The following is an 18991-nucleotide window of genomic DNA, read 5'->3' on the forward strand; positions in this document are numbered from 1 at the left end:
AACAATTGATTTGATGTTGATTTGATGTTGTCCCTTTACAGCTAACGGTTGTAAACACCATACCTTTAATATTAAAACACAATAAAATATTTTGTCTTTTTTACAATACCACCCGTTAAAAGGAAAATGGTTTCTTCTCAACACTACCATCAAAACATCTTCCTTTCTCTCTCTTTAGAAATCTCCTTTATTTTCTCTCTATTTTTCCAAGTTATAAACAATGGCACCCAAAGCCGAGAAGAAGCCCGCCAAGAAGAAACCAGCCACCGAAGAGAAGAAGGCCGAGAAAGGCCCAGTTGCAGAGAAGAAACCTAAGGCTGAGAAGAAACTACCCACCAAAGACGGAGTTTCAACCGACAAGAAGAAAAAGAAATCAAAGAAGAGAGTTGAAACTTACAAGATTTACATCTTCAAAATTTTGAAACAAGTTCATCCTCTTATGGGAATTTCACGCAAAGCTATGGGGATTGTGAACAGTTTCATTAATGATATCTTTGAGAGACTTGCTCAGGAATCATCTAGGTTGGCTAGATACAACAAAAAGCAAACTACAACTTTTCGGGAGGTTGCGTATGCAGTTCGTCTTGTTCTTTCTGGTCAACTCGCAAAGCATGCTGCTAGTGAATTGACGACTGTTTTATATGGAGGGAGATTGACGACTTGATTATGTGGGTTACTGGAAGAAAACCGAACTTCTAATTAGTAAATTGGAGTCTGACAAATACCTACTTCTCAGATTGAATCCAAATGGGTTTTAGTCTATGTATCGATATAATATAGAAACAATCACACTTCCATTAGGATCAAAATGAGCATATTGTCTGTATGTTTATTAAAATAATTGTTCCCTTGAATTGATGATGCATCAATGCTTTCTTGAGTAGCCAACATCTCAGATGGACCACCAATATTTTACAAAAAAAAGATGTTATAGAGTTACATGTTATGAACTTCAAAATAAATAACCGAAAAAATATTCGATTAGAAAAACATTACCGAATCATCGTATTGTGATCCATATTGGGGGGGTCGTTCTTAAATCCTCTGAACTATCCACGTCTTTTTCACTTCCATGAAAATCTTCTTCTACCTCTAAATCATCATCCGACTCTTGTACAACTATAGACTTTCCACGTACATCCTCCATGTATGTTATCTAATCTACAAAGTAAAAGAAATAAAACATTTCAAATAAAATAGCATAAAGATGTTGGAAATACAAGACATGTATGAAATGTTTTTTTTTTTTTTGGAAATCAAACTTCATATAAAGGCCAATAGGCTAATGAGAATTACAAAATGAAGTTTAAACAACAAAGACACAACCATAATCGGACAAACAAGACAAGTTATGCCCGCTTGGGGTGCCACTAGAGCTGTCTGATCTAACTGGTGGTCTGCTTCTGGTGCAGTCGCCACTGACCATCTTAGGGTAGTTTTATAACTTATGCATGAAATGTTAGAAATATACGGATCACATAGTTTATGTTGTATCCTTTACATACCTTATGGAAGAACTTGAAGTTATTTGATGAAAAAGAAAGAAAAACTAAGTTTTTGAAAGAAGAAGGAATGTTTAGAAGAAGGACTGTTGTTTAGAATAAGTATAAATGTTATATAAGTCTAAAAGTTCAATCAAAGGTCAACAATTGGTAGCCCTAGTGGTTCCAAGGTGTTGACATAAACTCCAGAAAGCCTCAGAGGTCCTAGGTTCGAATCCCAGAGAAGAAGAAATCTTTGGCTATTTAAATTGAGATTATTAGGGTGTAAATAATGTTGTTGGGCTTTAGGCCATTGTCTAGTTGGGATATAGATCCGGTTTTGTGAGTGTTTGAGTGGGCAGTATGATGTATCAAGTGCCAAATGTAACTACTTACGTAGATCGTAGTCTGACTTCCAAAAAAGATCAAAGAGAAAAAAAAATCTAAATTCGAGATTTAATTTAAGCCATTGATTTCAATGGCAAAATTGAAAATAAAAAATAAAAAACCGGTCCTTTCGTAATTTATGATTTGACTTCTCTAAAAAGTACAAAAAAAAAATAAAAAAGTATCGATTTGACTTATCTGAAAAAATAAAAAAGTATAAAGTCTGACAAGTACTAATAAAATCTGGTTGTTTATATCTTTCATATTAAAAAACAATAGTTTGAAAAAAAACAAGGATTTTTGAGTTTAAAGTCCAAAAATAAGGGGGGTAATGAGTCATATATCCACTCCTAAATCAATAAATAAAATAAAACCAAAATAAATCAAAAATGTAAAATAAGTCCAAAAATTAACTATTTGGTGGGCCCCATGCATTAATCCTTTAATTATCTCTCATTTTTACCCTTTCATAAATATTTTTTAACCATTGGTAAACCAAAGGTTTATACTGGTTAATTTAATAACTCTTTCCATAAATTTTATGAAATAATATTTATGTTGGATATTTAATACGAATCTTTATTTCCATAAACTCTATAAATATTTAACCAAATCAGTGGATATTTAACAAAAACGAGTTACCCTCTCAAAAAAAGGAGTTTCTATCTATGTAACTCTATATTTTTTGAATTCAAGAAAGTATATTATTTCTAAATCCGTTGTATTTGATTAAAGTAACCTACCAAATCAATGGATATTTACCTAAAACGAGATGCTCAATCCCAAAAACGAATTTCTCTCTCTGTAACTCTTTGTTTTTTGAACTTCAAGAAAGTATGAAGTTTTGATTTGCGTTTTATCTCTACCTCGATCTAATTAGACATCTACAAATTCGTTTGTGAGGTATGTCCAACTTAAATTGATCGTTAGAATCTATAAATCTCTATTACTACGATTTCTTTACTACAATCTTCTTAAAAAAAATTATTTATTCTAACAAAAAACTTATATGTAACATTTTTTATCACTTTTTGGTAAAAAGTGAATGTTGAAATCTTTATCAATTCAATATTTTTTTCAATAAAAAAATTTCATGAAGTGAAATTGTGTTTGCTACATTTTCTGTATGCTACTAGCATTTTCTATATTCTATTAGCATCTGTTATGAATTTGTTACAATAGGTTAAAAAGTAAATACTATTTTGTTAGCATCTTATTGATTCTAATAACATTTTTTACATTCTATTAGCATCTGTTGAACGTATTTATTACAGTAGGTTAAAATGCAAATATTATTTTTCTAGCATCCTATTGATTCTACTAGCATATTCTACAATCTATCAATATCTGTTGAATGAATTTGTTACAGTAGGTTAACAAATACTTTTCAGTAATTAAAATGTATAAGGTGAAATTGTTTTTGTTACATTTCCCGTATTCTACTAGCATTTTATTGATTCTAGTGTCATCTATTATGAATTTGTTACAGTAGCTTGTGTATGAGGTATGCTCATTTCCTACCCACTCTGTCAATCTCATTGATCTCACATGTAGTTGCGGTAGGTGGTCGATAGGTGGTATCCCTTGTCAACATGCCATGTTGTGCATAAAGAATTATGATGGTGATACGACAAGTTTTTTTGATCATTTTCACCAAACAAGCGTTCGTCAACACTTATCAATATTATGTCTACCCAATACCAAATTATGATGAGCCAATGGAGTACAACGATGAAACAAGAACACTACCTCCGTTGACAAAGAGAAAACCGGGAAGACCAAGGACAGTAAGAAGAGAGAGCTCAGGAAACATACCCAAAAAAATGAGGGTTTGCGGTCGGTGTAAAAAACCGGCTTATCACAACAGTGCCTCATGCACGGCAGCTATATAATAACTAACTTAAATTTTGATTATGCAGGTTTACTTATTCTGCTAGAAACATAAATATTCTACTTATGTCTTTTATATGTTTAGAGAATTTGATCAATGTTACCAGATTATCGTATTTAAACAAGAGGATTTTCCTACTTCCTATTAAATTTTATCAATGATTACGATATTATTTACTTATACTCATATGTATTTGGATCAATGTTTCAGTTGGTATTATGATTTGGCTAGAGTAAGTTACAAAATGTCGAAAAACTGAAAAAATGCTGGTAGTGTTGGTGAAATTTTGTCAACATGTTACTGGTATCTTTATACCCATTGGAAATTGCTAGAAAAATTTGTTTGATGTTTCTAGCAATTTAGCAATTTTCAATACAATCAAAGCAGGTTGGTTTTAGCCTTTGTTATATTTTAATCAAAATGTCCAGATTTTTTATATATTTTTGTACGAACTATTTGTTTCCTTAGTTATATATGTTGTCAATGGATTCAACATTAAGTGTTTGAGTTCATCATGCCTTTGCCCTACCATGTATTATAATTGTATAGTTTGAGTAGTGTCCAAGAAATTTGAGTAACATCTTTATCGTATCTATAAACCTGTTGAACGACATCCAAAATATAATATAATTGTGGTATTATAGAACATTGATAAATAATCCCATAACTGCTCAAGATGTTATTCAAACTTAAAACATAAACATGTTTGCTACGTTTTATCACATAGCCTGTTATAAAATACAAGTTAAAGTACTTAAACATTTTTTCTCCATATATCCTTCGATTCATTCAGCAACAACCAAGTTAGTTCACCCCTCTTCCTTTCCGCTAGTTTTGTCCAATCATCTTTTGCCATCTCGTTAGGAAAATGTTTATAGTTCGATTCGATATAAAGTTCTTCCATGTGCAAAATCACATACAACCCACAATCAGGCTTGTCAAAGTTGAAACAACAAACCAATTCAACATCTTTGGGTTGTAACCATTTATGCGTTTCAATAAGAAACTAAAAAATGCTAGTCAAACAAGTCATTTTTCTTATGAAACCAGTTTTGAACAGTAACCATTTCAAGGTTTTATGATAAACTTCAAAAATACTAGCCAAAAAAATGACATTGTTTTTACAATTCAATTTATTCTCTCATTTTTTTTTCCATATTACACCATGTAATGTTCTATGGTTGTCAAAAAATCAGATTTGACAGGTAACCATTGGTAAAGTTTTATAAGAAACTTAATAATGCTAGACAAAATATTAAGTTTTTATTGAAAGTAACTATATTCTGGATCTAACACTATGCTTGAAAGTCTACAATACAAAATCCTAAATTAGATAGAACCCTAAATTGTCGGTCTAAAATAAAAATTTAAGCAGAAGATGTAGTAGTAACTACAATTTATAAAGAGATCAAGCTTCATATGTTATTTCTTCAAAGAAATTACACAACAACAAAGACAAGGTAACCATACAAATTTTTTGTTGCATGCAAAAAAGAAACATACTCTTCACTTTGAACTGATTTAGGGTTTTGAAAATAACTTCCATTAAATCACTTCGAAACAACTAAACCCTAGAAATTTCTTATTAGCTAATCAATTTCAGAAAAATAAATCATAGTTAAAGTTGTAAAAATCAAAACCTAATTCGTTTTGTGTTGTAGAAATCAATCTAAATCATAAACAAAGTTGAAGGAACAACAAAAATGATGAAAATCAAAATAACTTACTCTTTACTGTTGATGATGATGAACGAAACCAACAATAGATTCTCCCTCTCTCCTACTCGATGCTCTCTCTCTCTCTGTTAGGTTCATTTTGGGCGTGTTTAAGATAAGACTTTCCCTCTCTCTCTCTCTCTTCGATTTGATATTTGAGGAAAAGGCAACTTTTTTGTTTTGGTTATTTTTTTGAAACAGAAAAGGCTATTTTTTATTGTTATGTTAAACTGAAAAGGCAAATTTTTCCGGGGAAAGAAAGTTTGTTTTTGAAGAAATAATTTAATGAATCTCTATATATTATGGTATCTTTTATTTTGGGTTGTTTTTTTTAACCTTAGGATAGGTTAGGCAGTAAAAGAGAATAAAAGGATATACATGTAATTTACTTTGAGTGGATTTATTTTCTATTTCAGATTATCTTTGGTCTCTAGACTCGTTGATCATGCGATTTTGGACTTAAATCCCATCCCCCGAAAAAACAATTGATTTGACTTATCTGAAAAAATTACAAAGAATAAAGTCTGACAAGTACTAAGAAAATCTGGTTGTTTATATCTTTCATATTAAAAAAAACAATTGTTTGAAAAAAACAATTGATTTGATGTTGATTTGATGTTGTCCCTTTACAGCTAACGGTTGTAAACACCATACCTTTAATATTAAAACACAATAAAATATTTTATCTTTTTTACAATACCACCCGTTAAAAGGAAGATGGTTTCTTCTCAACACTACCATCAAAACATCTTCCTTTCTCTCTCTCTAGAAATCTCTTTTATTTTCTCTATCTTTTTCCAAGTTATAAACAATGGCACCCAAAGCCGAGAAGAAGCCCGCCGAGAAGAAACCAGCCACCGAAGAGAAGAAGGCCGAGAAAGCCCCAGTTGCAGAGAAGAAACCTAAGGCTGAGAAGAAACTACCCACCAAAGACGGTGTTTCAACCGACAAGAAGAAAAAGAAATCACAGAAGAGAGTTGAAACTTACAAGATTTACATCTTCAAAATTTTGAAACAAGTTCATCCTCATATAGGAATTTCAAGCAAAGCTATGGGGATTGTGAACAGTTTCATTAATGATATCTTTGAGAGACTTGCTCACGAATCATCTAGGTTGGCTAGATACAACAAGAAGCAAACTATAACTTTTCGGGAGGTTGCGTATGCAGTTCGTCTTGTTCTTTCTGGTCAACTCGCAAAGCATGCTGCTAGTGAATTGACGACTGTTTTATATGGAGGGAGATTGACGACTTGATTATGTGAGTTACTGGAAGAAAACCGAACTTGTAATTAGTAAATTGGAGTCTGACAAATACCTACTTCTCAGATTGAATCCAAATGGGTTTTAGTCTATGTATCGATATAATATAGAAACAATCACACTTCCATAAGGATCAATATGAGCATATTGTCTGTATGTTTATTAAAATAATTGTTCCATTTAATTGATGATGCATCAATGCTTTGTTGAGTAGCCAACATCTCAGATGGACTACCAATATTCTACAAAAAAAAGATGTTATAGAGTTACATGTTATGAACTTCAAAATAAATAACCGAAAAAATATTCGATTAGAAAAACATTACCGAATCATCGTATTGTGATCCATATTGGGGGGGTCGTTCTTAAATCCTCTGAACTAATCTCTGAACTATCCACGTCTTTTTCACTTCCATCAAAATCTTCTTCTACCTCTAAATCATCATCCGACTCTTGTATAACTATAGACTTTCCACGTACATCCTCCATGTATGTTATCTAATCTACAAAGTAAAAGAAATAAAACATTTCAAATAAAATAGCATAAAGATGTTGGAAATACAAGACATGTATGAAATGTTTTTTTTATTTATTTTGGAAATCAAACTTCATATAAAGGCCAATAGGCTAATGAGAATTACAACATGAAGTTTAAACAACAAAGACACAACCATAATCGGACAAACAAGACAAGTTATGCCCACTTGGGGTGCCACTAGAGCTGTCTGATCTAACTGGTGGCCTGCTTCTGGTGCAGTCGCCACTGACCATCTTAGGGTAGATTTATAACTTATGCATGAAATGTTAGAAATATAAGGATCACATAGTTTATGTTGTATCCTTTACATACCATATGGAAGAACTTGAAGTTATTTGATGAAAAAGAAAGAAAAACTAAGTTTTTGAAAGAAGAAGGAATGTTTAGAAGAAGGACTGTTGTTTAGAATAAGTATAAATGTTATATAAGTCTAAAAGTTCAATCAAAGGTCAACAATTGGTAGCCCAAGTGGTTCCAAGGTGTTGACATAAACTTCCAAAAAAGATCAAAGAGAAAAAAAATCTAAATTCGAGATTTAATTTAAGCCATTGATTTCAATGGCAAAATTGAAAATAAAAAATAAAAAACCGGTCCTTTCGTAATTTAAGATTTGACTTCTCTAAAAAGTACAAAAAAAAATAAAAAAGTATCGATTTGACTTATCTGAAAAAATAAAAAAATATAAAGTCAAACAAGTACTAATAAAATCTGGTTGTTTATATCTTTCATATTAAGAAACAATAGTTTGAAAAAAAAACAATTGATTTGACTTATCTGAAAAAATTACTAAGAATAAAGTCTGACAATTACTAAGAAAATCTGGTTGTTTATATCTTTCACATTAAAAAAAACAATTGTTGGAAAAAAACAATTGATTTGATGTTGATTTGATGTTGTCCCTTTACAGCTAACGGTTGTAAACACCATACCTTTAATATTAAAACACAATAAAATATTTTGTCTTTTTTACAATACCACCCGTTAAAAGGAAGATGGTTTCTTCTCAACACTACCATCAAAACATCTTCCTTTCTCTCTCTCTAGAAATCTCCTTTATTTTCTCTCTCTTTTTCCAAGTTATAAACAATGGCACCCAAGGCCGAGAAGAAGCCCGCCGAGAAGAAACCAGCCACCGAAGAGAAAAGGCCGAGAAAGCCCCAGTTGCAGAGAAGAAACCTAAGGCTGAGAAGAAACTACCCACCAAAGACGGAGTTTCAACCGACAAGAAGAAAAAGAAATCACAGAAGAGAGTTGAAACTTACAAGATTTACATCTTCAAAATTTTGAAACAAGTTCATCCTCATATGGGAATTTCAAGCAAAGCTATGGGGATTGTGAACAGTTTCATTAATGATATCTTCGAGAGACTTGCTCACGAATCATCTAGGTTGGCTAGATACAACAAGAAGCAAACTATAACTTTTCGGGAGGTTGCGTATGCAGTTCGTCTTGTTCTTTCTGGTCAACTCGCAAAGCATGCTGCTAGTGAATTGACGACTGTTTTATATGGAGGGAGATTGACGACTTGATTATGTGGGTTACTGGAAGAAAACCGAACTTGTAATTAGTAAATTGGAGTCTGACAAATACCTACTTCTCAGATTGAATCCAAATGGGTTTTAGTCTATGTATCGATATAATATAGAAACAATCACACTTCCATAAGGCTCAAAATGAGCATATTGTCTGTATGTTTAATAAAATAATTGTTCCCTTGAATTGATGATGCATCAATGCTTTCTTGAGTAGCCAACATCTCAGATGGACCACCAATATTCTACAAAAAAAAGATGTTATAGAGTTACATGTTATGAACTTCAAAATAAATAACCGAAAAAATATTCGATTAGAAAAACATTACCGAATCATCGTATTGTGATCCATATTGGGGGGGTCGTTCTTAAATCCTCTGAACTAATCTCTGAACTATCCACGTCTTTTTCACTTCCATCAAAATCTTCTTCTACCTCTAAATCATCATCCGACTCTTGTACAACTATAGACTTTCCACGTACATCCTCCATGTATGTTATCTAATCTACAAAGTAAAAGAAATAAAACATTTCAAATAAAATAGCATAAAGATGTTGGAAATACAAGACATGTATGAAATGTTTTTTTTTTTTTTTGGAAATCAAACTTCATATAAAGGCCAATAGGCTAATGAGAATTACAACATGAAGTTTAAACAACAAAGACACAACCATAATCGGACAAACAAGACAAGTTATGCCCACTTGGGGTGCCACTAGAGCTGTCTGATCTAACTGGTGGCCTGCTTCTGGTGCAGTCGCCACTGACCATCTTAGGGTAGTTTTATAACTTATGCATGAAATGTTAGAAATATAAGGATCACATAGTTTATGTTGTATCCTTTACATACCTTATGGAAGAACTTGAAGTTATTTGATGAAAAAGAAAGAAAAACTAAGTTTTTGAAAGAAGAAGGAATGTTTAGAAGAAGGATTGTTGTTTAGAATAAGTATAAATGTTATATAAATCTAAAAGTTCAATCAAAGGTCAACAATTGGTAGCCCAAGTGGTTCCAAGGTGTTGACATAAACTCCAGAAAGCCTCAGAGGTCCTAGGTTCGAATCCCAGAGAAGAAGAAATCTTTGGAAGAAATCTTTGGTTATTTAAATTGAGATTATTAGGGTGTAAATAATGTTGTTGGGCTTTAGGCCATTGTCTAGTTGGGATATAGATCTGGTTTTGTGAGTGTTTGAGTGGGCAGCATGATGTATCAAGTGCCAAATGTAACTACTTACGTAGATCGTAGTCTGACTTCCAAAAAAGATCAAAGAGAAAAAAAATCTAAATTCGAGATTTAATTTAAGCCATTGATTTCAATGGCAAAATTGAAAATAAAAAATAAAAAACCGGTCCTTTCGTAATTTAAGATTTGACTTCTCTAAAAAGTACAAATAAAAAAGTATCGATTTAACTTATCTGAAAAAATAAAAAAGTATAAAGTACTGACAAGTACTAATAAAATCTGGTTGTTTATATCTTTCATATTAAAAAACAATAGTTTGAAAAAAAACAATTGATTTGACTTATCTGAAAAAATTACAAAGAATAAAGTCTGACAAGTAAGAAGAAAATCTGGTTGTTTATATCTTTCATATTAAAAAAACAATTGTTTGAAAAAAACAATTGATTTGATGTTGTCCCTTTACAGCTAACGGTATGAAACACCATACCTTTAATATTAAAACACAATAAAATATTTTGTCTTTTTTACAATACCACCCGTTAAAAGGAAGATGGTTACTTCTCAACACTACCATCAAAACATCTTCCTTTCTCTCTCTCTCTAGAAATCTCCTTTATTTTCTCTCTCTTTTTCCAAGTTATAAACAATGGCACCCAAAGCCGAGAAGAAGCCCGCCGAGAAGAAACCAGCCACCAAAGAGAAGAAGGCCGAGAAAGCCCCAGTTGCAGAGAAGAAACCTAAGGCTGAGAAAAAACTACCCACCAAAGACGGAGTTTCAACCGACAAGAAGAAAAAGAAATCAAAGAAGAGAGTTGAAACTTACAAGATTTACATCTTCAAAATTTTGAAACAAGTTCATCCTCTTATGGGAATTTCACGCAAAGCTATGGGGATTGTGAACAGTTTCATTAATGATATCTTTGAGAGACTTGCTCAGGAATCATCTAGGTTGGCTAGATACAACAAGAAGCAAACTACAACTTTTCGGGAGGTTGCGTATGCAGTTCGTCTTGTTCTTTCTGGTCAACTCGCAAAGCATGCTGCTAGTGAATTGACGACTGTTTTATATGGAGGGAGATTGACGACTTGATTATGTGGGTTACTGGAAGAAAACCGAACTTGTAATTAGTAAATTGGAGTCTGACAAATACCTATTTCTCAGATTGAATCAAAAAGGGTTTTAGTCTATGTATCGATATAATATAGAAACAATCACACTTCCATTAGGATCAAAATGAGCATATTGTCTGTATGTTTATTAAAATAATTGTTCCCTTGAATTGATGATGCATCAATGCTTTCTTGAGTAGCCAACATCTCAGATGGACCACCAATATTCTACAAAAAAAAGATGTTATAGAGTTACATGTTGTGAACTTCAAAATAAATAACCGAAAAAATATTCGATTAGAAAAACATTACCGAATCATCGTATTGTGGTCCATATTGGGGGGTCGTTCTTAAATCCTCTGAACTATCCACGTCTTTTTCACTTCCATCAAAATCTTCTTCTACCTCTAAATCATCATCCGACTCTTGTACAACTATAGACTTTCCACGTACATCCTCCATGTATGTTATCTAATCTACAAAGTAAAAGAAATAAAACATTTCAAATAAAATAACACAAAGATGTTGGAAATACAAGACATGTATGAAATGTTTACTTTTTTTTTTGGAACTCAAACTTCATATAAAGGCCAATAGGCTAATGAGAATTACAACATGAAGTTTAAACAACAAAGACACAACCATAATCGGACAAACAAGACAAGTTATGCCCACTTGGGGTGCCACTAGAGCTGTCTGATCTAACTGGTGGCCTGCTTCTGGTGCAGTCGCCACTGACCATCTTAGGGTAGTTTTATAACTTATGCATGAAATGTTAGAAATATAAGGATCACATAGTTTATGTTGTATCCTTTACATACCTTATGGAAGAACTTGAAGTTATTTGATGAAAAAGAAAGAAAAACTAAGTTTTTGAAAGAAGAAGGAATGTTTAGAAGAAGGATTGTTGTTTAGAATAAGTATAAATGTTATATAAGTCTAAAAGTTCAATCAAAGGTCAACAATTGGTAGCCCAAGTGGTTCCAAGGTGTTGACATAAACTCCAGAAAGCCTCAGAGGTCCTAGGTTCGAATCCCAGAGAAGAAGAAATCTTTGGAAGAAATCTTTGGCTATTTAAATTGAGATTATTAGGGTGTAAATAATGTTGTTGGGCTTTAGGCCATTGTCTAGTTGGGATATAGATCCGGTTTTGTGAGTGTTTGAGTGGGCAGTATGATGTATCAAGTGCCAAATGTAACTACTTACGTAGATCGTAGTCTGACTTCCAAAAAAGATCAAAGAGAAAAAAAAATCTAAATTCGAGATTTAATTTAAGCCATTGATTTCAATGGCAAAATTGAAAATAAAAAATAAAAAACCGGTCCTTTCGTAATTTAAGATTTGACTTCTCTAAAAAGTACAAAAATAAAATAAAAAAGTATCGATTTGACTTATCTGAAAAAATAAAAAAGTATAAAGTCTGACAAGTACTAATAAAATCTGGTTGTTTATATCTTTCATATTAAAAAACAATAGTTTGAAAAAAAACAATTGATTTGACTTATCTGAAAAAATTACAAAGAATAAAGTCTGACAAGTACTAAGAAAATCTGGTTGTTTATATCTTTCATATTAAAAAAAAACAATTGTTTGAAAAAAACAATTGATTTGATGTTGATTTGATGTTGTCCCTTTACAGCTAACGGTGGTAAACACCATACCTTTAATATTAAAACACAATAAAATATTTTGTCTTTTTTACAATACCACCCGTTAAAAGGAAGATGGTTTCTTCTCAACACTACCATCAAAACATCTTCCTTTCTCTCTCTCTAGAAATCTCCTTTATTTTCTCTCTCTTTTTCCAAGTTATAAACAATGGCACCCAAGGCCGAGAAGAAGCCCGCCGAGAAGAAACCAGCCACCGAAGAGAAGAAGGCCGAGAAAGCCCCAGTTGCAGAGAAGAAACCTAAGGCTGAGAAGAAACTACCCACCAAAGACGGAGTTTCAACCGAAAAGAAGAAAAAGAAATCACAGAAGAGAGTTGAAACTTACAAGATTTACATCTTCAAAATTTTGAAACAAGTTCATCCTCTTATGGGAATTTCACGCAAAGCTATGGGGATTGTGAACAGTTTCATTAATGATATCTTTGAGAGACTTGCTCAGGAATCATCTAGGTTGGCTAGATACAACAAGAAGCAAACTACAACTTTTCGGGAGGTTGCGTATGCAGTTCGTCTTGTTCTTTCTGGTCAACTCGCAAAGCATGCTGCTAGTGAATTGACGACTGTTTTATATGGAGGGAGATTGACGACTTGATTATGTGGGTTACTGGAAGAAAACCGAACTTGTAATTAGTAAATTGGAGTCTGACAAATACCTATTTCTCAGATTGAATCAAAAAGGGTTTTAGTCTATGTATCGATATAATATAGAAACAATCACACTTCCATTAGGATCAAAATGAGCATATTGTCTGTATGTTTATTAAAATAATTGTTCCCTTGAATTGATGATGCATCAATGCTTTCTTGAGTAGCCAACATCTCAGATGGACCACCAATATTCTACAAAAAAAAGATGTTATAGAGTTACATGTTGTGAACTTCAAAATAAATAACAGAAAAAATATTCGATTAGAAAAACATTACCGAATCATCGTATTGTGGTCCATATTGGGGGGTCGTTCTTAAATCCTCTGAACTATCCACGTCTTTTTCACTTCCATCAAAATCTTCTTCTACCTCTAAATCATCATCCGACTCTTGTACAACTATAGAATTTCCACGTACATCCTCCATGTATGTTATCTAATCTACAAAGTAAAAGAAATAAAACATTTCAAATAAAATAACACAAAGATGTTGGAAATACAAGACATGTATGAAATGTTTATTTTTTTTTTTGGAACTCAAACTTCATATAAAGGCCAATAGGCTAATGAGAATTACAACATGAAGTTTAAACAACAAAGACACAACCATAATCGGACAAACAAGACAAGTTATGCCCACTTGGGGTGCCACTAGAGCTGTCTGATCTAACTGGTGGCCTGCTTCTGGTGCAGTCGCCACTGACCATCTTAGGGTAGTTTTATAACTTATGCATGAAATGTTAGAAATATAAGGATCACATAGTTTATGTTGTATCCTTTACATACCTTATGGAAGAACTTGAAGTTATTTGATGAAAAAGAAAGAAAAACTAAGTTTTTGAAAGAAGAAGGAATGTTTAGAAGAAGGATTGTTGTTTAGAATAAGTATAAATGTTATATAAGTCTAAAAGTTCAATCAAAGGTCAACAATTGGTAGCCCAAGTGGTTCCAAGGTGTTGACATAAACTCCAGAAAGCCTCAGAGGTCCTAGGTTCGAATCCCAGAGAAGAAGAAATCTTTGGAAGAAATCTTTGGCTATTTAAATTGAGATTATTAGGGTGTAAATAATGTTGTTGGGCTTTAGGCCATTGTCTAGTTGGGATATAGATCCGGTTTTGTGAGTGTTTGAGTGGGCAGTATGATGTATCAAGTGCCAAATGTAACTACGTACGTAGATCGTAGTCTGACTTCCAAAAAAGATCAAAGAGAAAAAAAAATCTAAATTCGAGATTTAATTTAAGCCATTGATTTCAATGGCAAAATTGAAAATAAAAAATAAAAAACCGGTCCTTTCGTAATTTAAGATTTGACTTCTCTAAAAAGTACAAAAATAAAATAAAAAAGTATCGATTTGACTTATCTGAAAAAATAAAAAAGTATAAAGTCTGACAAGTACTAATAAAATCTGGTTGTTTATATCTTTCATATTAAAAAACAATAGTTTGAAAAAAAACAATTGATTTGACTTATCTGAAAAAATTACAAAGAATAAAGTCTGACAAGTACTAAGAAAATCTGGTTGTTTATATCTTTCATATTAAAAAAAAACAATTGTTTGAAAAAAACAATTGATTTGATGTTGATTTGATGTTGTCCCTTTACAGCTAACGGTGGTAAACACCATACCTTTAATATTAAAACACAATAAAATATTTTGTCTTTTTTACAATACCACCCGTTAAAAGGAAGATGGTTTCTTCTCAACACTACCATCAAAACATCTTCCTTTCTCTCTCTCTAGAAATCTCCTTTATTTTCTCTCTCTTTTTCCAAGTTATAAACAATGGCACCCAAGGCCGAGAAGAAGCCCGCCGAGAAGAAACCAGCCACCGAAGAGAAGAAGGCCGAGAAAGCCCCAGTTGCAGAGAAGAAACCTAAGGCTGAGAAGAAACTACCCACCAAAGACGGAGTTTCAACCGAAAAGAAGAAAAAGAAATCACAGAAGAGAGTTGAAACTTACAAGATTTACATCTTCAAAATTTTGAAACAAGTTCATCCTCTAATGGGAATTTCACGCAAAGCTATGGGGATTGTGAACAGTTTCATTAATGATATCTTTGAGAGACTTGCTCAGGAATCATCTAGGTTGGCTAGATACAACAAAAAGCGAACTACAACTTTTCGGGAGGTTGCGTATGCAGTTCGTCTTGTTCTTTCTGGTCAACTCGCAAAGCATGCTGCTAGTGAATTGACGACTGTTTTATATGGAGGGAGATTGACGACTTGATTATGTGGGTTACTGGAAGAAAACCGAACTTGTAATTAGTAAATTGGAGTCTGACAAATACCTACTTCTCAGATTGAATCCAAATGGGTTTTAGTCTATGTATCGATATAATATAGAAACAATCACACTTCCATTAGGATCAAAATGAGCATATTGTCTGTATGTTTATTAAAATAATTGTTTCCTTGAATTGATGATGCATCAATGCTTTCTTGAGTAGCCAACATCTCAGATGGACCACCAATATTCTACAAAAAAAAGATGTTATAGAGTTACATGTTATGAACTTCAAAATAAATAACCGAAAAAATATTCGATTAGAAAAACATTACCGAATCATCGTATTGTGATCCATATTGGAGGGGTCGTTCTTAAATCCTCTGAACTAATCTCTGAACTATCCATGTCTTTCTCACTTCCATCAAAATCTTCTTCTACCTCTAAATCATCATCCGACTCTTGTACAACTATAGACTTTCCACGTACATCCTCCATGTATGTTATCTAATCTACAAAGTAAAAGAAATAAAACATTTCAAATAAAATAGCATAAAGATGTTGGAAATACAAGACATGTATGAAATGTTTTTTTTTTTTGGAAATCAATCTTCATATAAAGGCCAATAGGCTAATGAGAATTACAACATGAAGTTTAAACAACAAAGACACAACCATAATCGGACAAACAAGACAAGTTATGCCCACTTGGGGTGCCACTAGAGCTGTCTGATCTAACTGGTGGTCTGCTTCTGGTGCAGTCGCCACTGACCATCTTAGGGTAGTTTTATAACTTATGCATGAAATGTTAGAAATATAAGGATCACATAGTTTATGTTGTATCCTTTACATACCTTATGGAAGAACTTGAAGTTATTTGATGAAAAAGAAAGAAAAACTAAGTTTTTGAAAGAAGAAGGATTGTTGTTTAGAATAAGTATAAATGTTATATAAGTCTAAAAGTTCAATCAAAGGTCAACAATTGGTAGCCCAAGTGGTTCCAAGGTGTTGACGTAAACTCCAGAAAGCCTCAGAGGTCCTAGGTTCGAATCCCAAAGAAGAAGAAATCTTTGGAAGAAATCTTTGGTTATTTAAATTGAGATTATTAGGGTGTAAATAATGTTGTTGGGCTTTAGGCCATTGTCTAGTTGGGATATAGATCCGGTTTTGTGAGTGTTTGAGTGGGCAGCATGATGTATCAAGTGCCAAATGTAACTACTTACGTAGATCGTAGTCTGAATTCCAAAAAAGATCAAAGAGAAAAAAAATCTAAATTCGAGATTTAATTTAAGCCATTGATTTCAATGGCAAAATTGAAAATAAAAAATAAAAAACCGGTCCTTTCGTAATTTAAGATTTGACTTCTCTAAAAAGTACAAATAAAAAAGTATCGATTTGACTTATCTGAAAAAATAAAAAAGTATAAAGTCTGACAAGTACCAATAAAATCTGGTTGTTTATATCTTTCATATTAAAAAACAATAGTTTGAAAAAAAACAATTGATTTGACTTATCTGAAAAAATTACAAAGAATAAAGTCTGACAAGTACTAAGAAAATCTGGTTGTTTATATCTTTCATATTAAAAAAACAATTGTTTGAAAAAAACAATTGATTTGATGTTGATTTGATGTTGTCCCTTTACAGCTAACGGTATGAAACACCATACCTTTAATATTAAAACACAATAAAATATTTTGTCTTTTTTACAATACCACCCGTTAAAAGGAAGATGGTTACTTCTCAACACTACCATCAAAACATCTTCCTTTCTCTCTCTCTCTAGAAATCTCCTTTATTTTCTCTCTCTTTTTCCAAGTTATAAACAATGGCACCCAAAGCCGAGAAGAAGCCCGCCGAGAAGAAACCAGCCACCGAAGAGAAGAAGGCCGAGAAAGCCCCAGTTGCAGAGAAGAAACCTAAGGCTGAGAAAAAACTACCCACCAAAGACGGAGTTTCAACCGACAAGAAGAAAAAGAAATCAAAGAAGAGAGTTGAAACTTACAAGATTTACATCTTCAAAATTTTGAAACAAGTTCATCCTCTTATGGGAATTTCACGCAAAGCTATGGGGATTGTGAACAGTTTCATTAATGATATCTTTGTGAGACTTGCTCAGGAATCATCTAGGTTGGCTAGATACAACAAAAAGCAAACTACAACTTTTCGGGAGGTTGCGTATGCAGTTCGTCTTGTTCTTTCTGGTCAACTCGCAAAGCATGCTGCTAGTGAATTGACGACTGTTTTATATGGAGGGAGATTGACGACTTGATTATGTGGGTTACTGGAAGAAAACCGAACTTCTAATTAGTAAATTGGAGTCTGACAAATACCTACTTCTCAGATTGAATCCAAATGGGTTTTAGTCTATGTATCGATATAATATAGAAACAATCACACTTCCATTAGGATCAAAATGAGCATATTGTCTGTATGTTTATTAAAATAATTGTTCCCTTGAATTGATGATGCATCAATGCTTTCTTGAGTAGCCAACATCTCAGATGGACCACCAATATTTTACAAAAAAAAGATGTTATAGAGTTACATGTTATGAACTTCAAAATAAATAACCGAAAAAATATTCGATTAGAAAAACATTACCGAATCATCGTATTGTGATCCATATTGGGGGGGTCGTTCTTAAATCCTCTGAACTATCTCTGAACTATCCACGTCTTTTTCACTTCCATGAAAATCTTCTTCTACCTCTAAATCATCATCCGACTCTTGTACAACTATAGACTTTCCACGTACATCCTCCATGTATGTTATCTAATCTACAAAGTAAAAGAAATAAAACATTTCAAATAAAATAGCATAAAGATGTTGGAAATACAAGACATGTATGAAATGTTTTTTTTTTTTTGGAAATCAAACTTCATATAAAGGCCAATAGGCTAATGAGAATTACAAAATGAAGTTTAAACAACAAAGACACAACCATAATCGGACAAACAAGACAAGTTATGCCCGCTTGGGGTGCCACTAGAGCTGTCTGATCTAACTGGTGGTCTGCTTCTGGTGCAGTCGCCACTGACCATCTTAGGGTAGTTTTATAACTTATGCATGAAATGTTAGAAATATACGGATCACATAGTTTATGTTGTATCCTTTACATACCTTATGGAAGAACTTGAAGTTATTTGATGAAAAAGAAAGAAAACCTAAGTTTTTGAAAGAAGAAGGAATGTTTAGAAGAAAGACTGTTGTTTAGAATAAGTATAAATGTTATATAAGTCTAAAAGTTCAATCAAAGGTCAACAATTGGTAGCCCTAGTGGTTCCAAGGTGTTGACATAAACTCCAGAAAGCCTCAGAGGTCCTAGGTTCGAATCCCAGAGAAGAAGAAA

General features: G+C 32.6%; 6 protein-coding genes and 1 pseudogene across 6 annotated transcripts; all 7 read left to right on the top strand.

Moving 5' to 3' along the window:
• Nucleotides 1–220: 220 nt before the first annotated feature.
• On the top strand, nt 221–664 carry LOC147539647 (histone H2B.7-like). The gene has a single exon (XM_086643146.1). It carries the CDS (start codon nt 221–223, stop codon nt 662–664), a length of 444 nt encoding a protein of 147 aa, XP_086499272.1.
• Nucleotides 665–6285: 5621 nt separating this feature from the next.
• LOC147539648 (histone H2B-like) lies at nt 6286–6729 on the top strand. Its single transcript, XM_086643147.1, has one exon. It carries the CDS (start codon nt 6286–6288, stop codon nt 6727–6729), a length of 444 nt encoding a protein of 147 aa, XP_086499273.1.
• Nucleotides 6730–8359: 1630 nt separating this feature from the next.
• Nucleotides 8360–8802, top strand: LOC147539649 (histone H2B-like; annotated as a pseudogene).
• Nucleotides 8803–10635: 1833 nt separating this feature from the next.
• Nucleotides 10636–11079, top strand: LOC147539650 (histone H2B-like). The gene has a single exon (XM_086643148.1). It carries the CDS (start codon nt 10636–10638, stop codon nt 11077–11079), a length of 444 nt encoding a protein of 147 aa, XP_086499274.1.
• Nucleotides 11080–12917: 1838 nt separating this feature from the next.
• Nucleotides 12918–13361, top strand: LOC147539651 (histone H2B-like). Its single transcript, XM_086643149.1, has one exon. It carries the CDS (start codon nt 12918–12920, stop codon nt 13359–13361), a length of 444 nt encoding a protein of 147 aa, XP_086499275.1.
• A 1838-nt stretch (nt 13362–15199) lies between these two features.
• Nucleotides 15200–15643, top strand: LOC147539652 (histone H2B-like). Its single transcript, XM_086643151.1, has one exon. It carries the CDS (start codon nt 15200–15202, stop codon nt 15641–15643), a length of 444 nt encoding a protein of 147 aa, XP_086499277.1.
• A 1824-nt stretch (nt 15644–17467) lies between these two features.
• Nucleotides 17468–17911, top strand: LOC147539653 (histone H2B-like). The gene has a single exon (XM_086643152.1). It carries the CDS (start codon nt 17468–17470, stop codon nt 17909–17911), a length of 444 nt encoding a protein of 147 aa, XP_086499278.1.
• Nucleotides 17912–18991: the final 1080 nt, after the last annotated feature.

This window comes from Eschscholzia californica, unplaced genomic scaffold (assembly GCF_041429995.1).
Source record: "Eschscholzia californica isolate CP2 unplaced genomic scaffold, dmEscCali1.0.p SCAF_5, whole genome shotgun sequence".
NCBI classification, from domain to species: domain Eukaryota; kingdom Viridiplantae; phylum Streptophyta; class Magnoliopsida; order Ranunculales; family Papaveraceae; genus Eschscholzia; species Eschscholzia californica.

Excerpts from the sequence above, each read along its gene's own strand:
- LOC147539647 (XM_086643146.1), top strand. The coding sequence starts at position 221 with ATGGCACCCAAAGCCGAGAAGAAGCCCGCCAAGAAGAAACCAGCCACC.
- LOC147539648 (XM_086643147.1), top strand. The coding sequence starts at position 6,286 with ATGGCACCCAAAGCCGAGAAGAAGCCCGCCGAGAAGAAACCAGCCACC.
- LOC147539650 (XM_086643148.1), top strand. The coding sequence starts at position 10,636 with ATGGCACCCAAAGCCGAGAAGAAGCCCGCCGAGAAGAAACCAGCCACC.
- LOC147539651 (XM_086643149.1), top strand. The coding sequence starts at position 12,918 with ATGGCACCCAAGGCCGAGAAGAAGCCCGCCGAGAAGAAACCAGCCACC.
- LOC147539652 (XM_086643151.1), top strand. The coding sequence starts at position 15,200 with ATGGCACCCAAGGCCGAGAAGAAGCCCGCCGAGAAGAAACCAGCCACC.
- LOC147539653 (XM_086643152.1), top strand. The coding sequence starts at position 17,468 with ATGGCACCCAAAGCCGAGAAGAAGCCCGCCGAGAAGAAACCAGCCACC.